Raw genomic sequence first — 8402 nt, forward strand, 5'->3', positions numbered from 1 at the left:
CACCACGGGCGTCTGAGGCACTAATTGAATGCATTCGATGGGCTACACTGAATAAGTCACAGAGACAGCATCACCTTCCCATCTCTTAATCTACTCGTCCGTTGCCGTCAGCAATGATTCATAAATTTCAAGCCAACCCTTGGCTACGCTCACTTCTACAGCAGTCAATAAAAATATATATCTCTTGAGAGCACGAACAACTAGAAAAAAATTGTTCTCTTTCAAGCAGGAATGAAATTTCTATAGCCCAGGTATTAAATGCGCGGCATATGCATTACACCGAGGCCCCAAGCCTTTTAGGACTGAACCCCTCCCCCCCTGCCCCCCCCCCCAAAAAAAGATCCATAATCACGTTAAAGCAAATTTCGCATCATTATTGCGGCCACTGTCCTGCTTCTGAAGCTTCACGCACTTAATGACGTCCAACTAAATTACCGCAATCTCTGCCTGGCTCTACTGCAAAAAGATAGTGTCATAAAAAGTACTTTCGCGAAAATGCAGCGCTAGTTGAAATTGCATTTAACGAAGCGTCACTGTGTCGAAAAATATTAAAGAATGTACAAATTTAATATAAACCGCGCTAATTAAAGCTCTGCCCTGTTGAAGTGACCAGTATAAAGATATCAAAGCCAATGTGGGCTATATACAGTACGCTGCGATTGTTAATTCATGCCGCAAACGCGCACGTTTAGCGCTTTCATTGCTCAAACGAGAAGGTGATAAATGTGGGTCATGGTAGAGTCAAGCACATTGCATCCCTTTCTAGTGCTTTCGTTTAATAATAGAGCGAGAAAAAAATCCCGAAGTTAGGTGCGATCGCAGGTGCCAGCTAATGCATCGGGCCGGCGAGCGCGCGATGGCGTGCGAAGCGTGCCGTGCGCAGCGCGCATAGCCGGTGGGCGAGGAGAATCGAGGAGGAAAGCGCGGGAGTGGAGGAGAGTGTCGCTACTTTCAGTATCAAGGGGTTTTAGCTTCGCGCAGTTACGACGAGAGTATCCCGAGTGACGTCAAACTACTTGTTCGCACCCTCGCCAGGGGGGGGGGAGACACTCCATATGGCTCCCATTGGCCGTTTTCGAGCAGACGCTCTTTCGACGCTAGCGCCAAGGTCTCCTTCAGTTACGGCCCTAACCAATGGGCGACGCAGAAGCAAAATGGTGGCGCACATGATTATTTACGCTGTCATGGCAACAGCAGCCGCGCGACACCTCCTCTCCCAAACTTTCTTTCCTTTTTGTTTTTATTATGCCAACCCGCTCCACTCCTTTTCCCCCATACCGCGCGCGCCGCTCATTTTTTTTTTTACCCGTAAGCGGCGCGTTTTTTTTTTTTTTTATAGCGCGCTTGTTACGGCGCGCCACGCGCCAGCTCGCAAGCAATGCGTGCGCTACGCCGCGCATTGGCATTGCTTGCGAGCTGGCGCATGGTGCGCCGTGGGCTATGCGTTGCCACGCACGCAGCCTTGCCCATACTTATATTATACCAGCATGTGCCGGTACACACACACAAAAAAAAATTCTACTTCCAACACAACAGATGTTTAGTCTCGCTTTATTGACTTCGTTTCCGAAAACAGATTTTTCTTACAACGTGGTGTGATACACGCTCAAAAAATGAGCAAAAGTGAAAGGTGCATGACATGTACAAGAGTACTAAAGGCAAAAGTTCACCAGATGGTGAAATATCAAAAGAAAGCGCTAAAAAACGCGAAGGCCGTTTCATGTACACACATAAAAAAACAAGATTTTTATATAACGTCCTCAAGACCTAAATATAGACGAGCTCCTGATATGTGCACTAAGATATTGCACAAAATTGGACGGCGTGTATGACAATAGACGAGCTCCTGATATGTGCACTAAGATATTGCACAAAATTGGACGGCGTGTATGACATAGTCATGACAACTATAAAAAGGGAAAACTCACTGGTAATGGCAAAAACAATGACACGCAAAATACCTGAAAGATAGAATAAAATGCTAACATTGTTTGATTGAGAGCCATACCAAAAGAAAGCTTACTTCTAAATCTGCACGAAAGTGTATGAAATGCGTGACATGTTCATTACTGCTGAACAAATAAAAAAAAACATGGCAGAAAAATATAACATTGTACTAAAAACTGAAACGCACATTATCACATTATTTTGCACTTGGCCACAACTTGAGTAACGGTGGCAAGGGGAACAGAAGGTAGTCAGCTTTTGCAGAAGCACATAGAAAACATTCGCAGGAAGGCTTATTCCTCAATCAGAGACCAGGTAAAACAAGCCAACACGACTTTTCTTTCTACCCGAATGGAATGCTTAGCAATAAAATTACGTCACTTAAGGCACTAAGTCTTACCTACGGGGCTCTCCTTTGTATAATAAACACGAACTGCAAAAATCTGCATGTAGGACACTTGCAATGCTCATGGTTTCCAGAATAAAAAAAAAGCGTATCATGCCTACACAGGAAGGTTGTTCGTGCGGTTTTCCCATCGGGGTTTACTGAGATAGTACACAAACATTACCAGTAATTTTTCAGCTGTTAGTAGGTTTGTGGAACGTGATACACAGAAAAAGCACTGAGGGCGCTATGGAAAGCTGGGCAAGTTACAGTTGCAGAATGAGACTTGGCACAGAAAAACACAAGTCACAGACCAGGTGACAATGACGAGGAACATCTATTTGTCAGCTTTCTCTACCTGGAAGAGGCTAGTGTAGCACAATCAAGGCGCAACGACGTCCGGAGCCTCATGGAGCACACAAATGGACAGGGCTGTGTTCGTGTACAGTCGCGATCAATTTGAAGGTGATCGCGCGAGCATCGACCGGCGGGCCTTCCAAGCAGCATAGCGGCCGATTTCAGAACTGCGAAGATAAAATTGCGCGGCCTTCTTGCCCTATTGTGCTCTTCCAGGCTGCAACCATCACCCCCAAGACCAACTCGCCACATTCTTGTGTTTGTTTCCCTTTCATGGCAATGATCCGTGTGCGTCGCTTCCTCATGCATATTTTAGCTAACAATGACGCCTCTGCGCAAGAGCTCATAACGCAATCGAAATGAATTCGCAGGTTATGCCGTGAACGGTGACGGGAGTGACAGCTTTTCAGGGAACACCAAAAGAGAGAGAGGGGAGCTATCTGATGTTTCCCTCTCGACCGACGGTGATGACGTAACGTGGCCCTGCTCCTAGTTTTGGTCGCCGCTCGAGCGATCACCTTCAAAATGATCGCCACTGTACATGCGCCTTCTGATGTCCTTGGGTCTGAGCGCTCACCTGTTGTCTTTAGGCACCCGGAACAACCTTGCAGGACTTGTCTTTGAGGTATTTGTGCACCACTGCACGATGCACGAGCGGTACGAGTAGTGAAACGGGTGAAACATCGCAGAGCACAAGCACACAGCTACCGAGGACCACAGAACTGACGAAACTAGCCACGTCGGTCAACGCACAGCAGCGCACGCATCTCGATGACAGTAGATAACAATAATAAAGCGTTACGTAGCGGACTAAGCAGCCGCCGGGCCGGCGGGGACGGCACGGCGGCGTGTAGACAGTCGAAGGTGCGTGAGTTGCGAGGGCGTTACGAGAAAGGGCGTGGGGAGAGGAGTTGAGCGGAGGGAAGGGCTTGGCCACCTGGATCGGCGCGCGTGCGCGCGGCGATCTACGAGGCCATGCAAGGGAAAGGGATTTTTACGTTCGCCCATTACAGAAATGGCGCCAATTTCCTGTGCCATACACAGGTCATAGGTATTGGTCATACATTCCTTCCCATAAATTTATTCATACTCTGTCAGGAACTCTATTAGAAGTTCTTTGACCTTTGGAATTTTGTCCATGGAACAGTAGACTGCAAACAAAAATGCATAATGCCAAAGAACTTGGTCCAGTTTCTGTAACAAATACTTGGAAGGAAGTCTTTCAATACAAATGGAGAATAATAAAGTAACCCGTCTCCCCACTCAGGTGCCTTCCAGAATTTCATTTCTGTGAGTGACCGTGGCAAGCGATTCATCTCCCAAACTGGAGTTAGTTGCCTCAGCCTTTCATCAATTTGGGGGAGGTAACGCCGGAGGCTACAGCCAGTGCCCCTTTTGTTGTTGAACCACATAAATTCTGTAGTCCTCACAAAGCCATTGCACACTCCATGCATGTAGTCAACAACAAATGATGTAGAAAAGCTAAAAATGCCATAAAAGAAAGAATACTTGGACCTTTAATGCCTCGGCAAGGTTCCCCCGTCCTCTGTGCCCTTTGAGCATAATGCAAGAAGCTTACATCTGTTCTTAATTTTGCTGCATGTTCTTGCATTGCAAAAACCCTTGTGTGCCCTCTACGCTTTTCCACAACTTCACCAGTGTGCTCGCACCAAGCACAGCCATAAGCACCATTAAACTGGGTCATGTTCATAAGCATACAGCGTGCAACTGTGTCCACACTGCATGGTCCGGGGTAGACGCGGCATGTCTTATTCAATGAACATCCTTCATCAAACCAAGAAATTCCTTCTGAAGAAAGCCGATTCATTGTTTGCGTAAAAGGCCTCAGAAAGGTGTTCATTCTTGGTTTCTTTGCCCCAAACCACAACCCATACAACAATAGCTTGTTCACTCTCTCTTTGTACTGAAGTTCATTTACTTGTAGAAGAAGAGCCCACACACTGTGTCCTGAAGACTCAAACAGTGGAACACCGTCAGTGTTCTAGGTTACTGATATGTCATCTTCTGTCATAGGTAAATTGTTGTATGAGGCACTCTGAGTGATGTCACTGACATCATACTGAACACCACTCCGGTGACGAGATATTTTTCCACTTAACAGCAACTCTTTAACCTGACTATCGATGTCTACAGTTAGAAAAAAGGAGCCTGACCCTAAAATGTCTCCAACCTTGTGCATGAGCGAGCACTTGGAGCACTGTACTTCAGCTGTTGCACATGGAAGAGCAGTGATATACTCTAAGCACTCAGAGCAATATGCATGAGTCACACGCTCACGCTCATACAAGGAGGAGAAGCTCTTAAAAAACAAGAACTTAGTCTTTGGAAAAAAAGGTGCCTTCAGGCATATGTGCATCAATCAACTGAAGAAGGCTTTCCGTAGCTTCCTTGGAAGAATGGTGCCGCAGGCTGTGTGCCATCACCATGACAAGACTTTGGCTTCTTGAGAGCTTTGCATCCTGGTACAAGGGCTCTTCCTGAAAAAGATTTGTGCAATGATAAGAATCCGTGGTTACATGTAGACTCAGTATATGGCATTTGCCCAGTTGCAGGCCGCAAGAACCTTAACAGTACCGTAGAAACAGCTAATCAGTGTATGAAGGCAGAAGTACTGAGGTGAAGTGGCGTTCTTATTCCGAAGTTTCTATCTTTACTAACATGGTAAAGATTACTGAAAAAACGCACCGTGTTCTAATGACAAATTATTACGAGAGGAATCTCGCTCTGATGAACTTTTCAAGCATGCATGAAACAGACGTGTTTAGTCCATAATAAGCAACCAACGAACTAATTTCAATGAAACTGTCCGACTTAAAGAAAGGTTAAGCTACTCACAGCCTTCAAACATGACGCCCTCATAAATGTTATGGTATTAACAATACCCAAGGTTTAAAGCAGCACTGGCATGCCTTCTTTTTTCATTCAACGAATATCCTGAACCTCAGAAACGCTGGCAAGCCTTAAGGCATGCTAAGTAAATTACTATAGCAGCTTTTCTATGAATCAGTTTTGATTTCGTTTACAAGGAAGTGTATTCAGGGTCTGTACTGAAAGTAAGAAGACAAGTTGTGGTGTTGCACATATGTGCACTTAATTATAAATCTGGTGGAGGGGGAAGGTGAACATTTAGCTTCACATTGCCATGAGCTTAGTTGACTTAGAACAGGTGAAGCGAGTGGATCCTTGAGAGTGTACCCTTATCATCATTACATTAAGGCAACAATGGAGCCAACCTTGGAACGACATTCTGCATGATTAAAGCAGCATACGGCAATGAATTTTTTCCCTTTGGGACGATTGTAATGCAAGTTGCTACATTTTTATCTTGACCCCTTAACTTCCTATGGCACTGTACCTCGTCATCTGGTGCTGATGACCAGTTAACTCATCATGAACTTTCCAGTTTTTGTATATGCGTATATGTGCAGTGTCCTGCAATTCTGACAGAAAGAATACCCAATCACTTTGTCTATTATTTTTCTATATTACCAGTAAAAATGAAATAGGTATTCCTCACATTGTATATTTTACTAATAATTTGTGCAAAGTATGCATGCCTAAAAAGAAAATGTGCACTTTTTTATTTCTCATGGCAGTGAAGGCGCTAATCCTCACCTGCTGTAAGCGCAGGCTCATGGAATACACAACAAAAATGAAAACCACATCTTATTCATGTACCTTCTACTTACAGCGGTGTTTTTCGCAAACAGGACAGCGTAAATACTGCCACAGAGCATGTGTCCTTCTATACGAAGAAGGACCAACTTGAAAGCACCGGACGATGCTTGCACTGGAAATGTTTCAGGGCTCTTGCTCGTGCAGCATTAGGAATTCAGAAAGCTTTACTTATGTAATGCAGAATTTTAAAATCCGATTTCTGCAAGGAAGTAACAATGAAGATGAGTTCATGCATAAGTAATGCTGATCTTAGTAATTTTAACCTTGCAATGTGTGTGAATATGGAACACAAAATGGAAGTGGCAGCATGAGAGAGGAATTGCCTGTGTACATATAAGTGTTGTTAGATGACAAACTGCCTAGTGATGGGTATAGAATTCTTCGGCGCTTAAAGACCCATGCAAAGAAATAAAAAAATAAATGCCTGTGTTTTACAAGCTAAACCCCAATCTAATTATGGAGGATGCCGTAGTGGGGCACTCCAGAATAATTTTGACGACCTGGAGTTTGTCAACGTGCACCCAACGCACAGTAGATGGGAGACAAGGTACACAAGTGCACTGTAGACGGATTGTTCAAGTATGTTGGCACATACCTACAAAAATTTATCAGCAGCGGCGTAGTGACGGCACAGAGGAACCTGAAAAGGTTCTGTGATGTGCAGCGTAACCACCGTGGTATCTTATTGGTTATGGCATTGCACTGCTAAGCTCGAGATCGCGGCTTCGATACCGGCCGCGGCGGCCGCATTTCAGTGGAGGCGAAATGCAAAAAACGCTCGTGTACTTATATTTATGTGAGCGTCAAACTAGAACCTGGGGCTGCCAAAATTATTCCGGATACCCTCAATGCGGCGTGCCTCGTCATATTGGAATTTTTGCCCGTGCATTTTCCTCCCTTTATATTAGTAGCGCAAACGGGGCACACAGACGACAGGGAAGACGAACACACGGCGATGCACTCCTTGTTTTCCGTGCACTTCACATAATGCAACACTAATTAGCCCATCAGTCTGCTTTAAGAAACGGCGACACACAGACCATCGCTGATACCAAACCAACATTCCAAATATCCACCTCAATGTCCCGAGAAGGTCGCCAAAGTAAAACGGCCTGCTGTAATAAATTTACCAGTTCACTAGCTGAAACCTCGCCGGCCCTTGGCTCGGAGTCGTCGTCGTCGTCGCTCGAGGTGTAGCTGCCGTCTGAACTTTGATTTGTAGAGTTATCCGAGTCGGAGTGCAGGCTACATATCTTATTGTCGTCTCCGCTGGGAAGCTCAGCCATCGTTGTGTCGGTATCGCTTTCGGAATCCGAATGAAGTGCTTTGCTGCCACTGTCGCATGAACTAGGAACAGCCAAAGAATTACATTTTGCTGGCGCGATCTTTTGTCGATGTAGTGTCCGAAGCGGAACATCGCAGGTGGCATCGTACAGCTACTGCTTGTACCTTTTCCTTTTTGGCATCTTTCAGCGTAAATAGAACACAGCAGCGATTGATTAACTTAGATTGCTTAGAAAGATCGGTAATGGTTGACCAAATCACCAATATCACTGCGTCCGACAAGGAACACTACGCAAGTAACTCCAGGCTTGGCTTGGTCGTAATTGGCTGCGACAGATTTTCGTTCTAGTCATTTTAGGGCGAAAAGAAAATTAGGAACATAGTTTCAAAACTGCACGGCGCTAGATTAGCTCACTTCCTCATGAATGTGCCTCCCACTTTTTGCTTATTTGTGGGTGATCTTATTTGGCACAAAAGAAATAAAACTAAGGTGGAAAAGCAGCGGCTGTAGTTTTGATGTATCTCTCTACCTCTGTCTCCCTCCCTCACTCCCTTCTTTGGGAAGCCTACTTTGAGGCTTATAGGGGCACTGTGTATAGGGGTTTATTCAAATAAAAGCGGAGATACCCTCCTCATGCAGAAAGCGCGGTAATGAGGTGGTGAATTTGACAACGTCGGAATCTTTTTTAACAGCCGTTGTTCTTTTCTTGTGATTGCTGCGCGTTCATTG

At 45.2% G+C, this 8402-nt stretch overlaps 1 protein-coding gene across 1 annotated transcript; it reads right to left on the minus strand.

The window, feature by feature from the left end:
* Positions 1-5025: 5025 nt before the first annotated feature.
* Positions 5026-7674, minus strand: LOC142570667 (uncharacterized). The gene is made up of 2 exons (XM_075679022.1): positions 7519-7674; positions 5026-5187 (listed from the first exon to the last, which is right to left on the minus strand). The coding sequence occupies exons 1-2, from the start codon at positions 7672-7674 to the stop codon at positions 5026-5028; spliced, it is 318 nt and encodes a 105-aa protein (XP_075535137.1).
* Between the last annotated feature and the right edge of the window lie 728 nt (positions 7675-8402).

The sequence above is a fragment of the Dermacentor variabilis genome, chromosome 2 (assembly GCF_050947875.1).
Source record: "Dermacentor variabilis isolate Ectoservices chromosome 2, ASM5094787v1, whole genome shotgun sequence".
NCBI lineage: Eukaryota > Metazoa > Arthropoda > Arachnida > Ixodida > Ixodidae > Dermacentor > Dermacentor variabilis.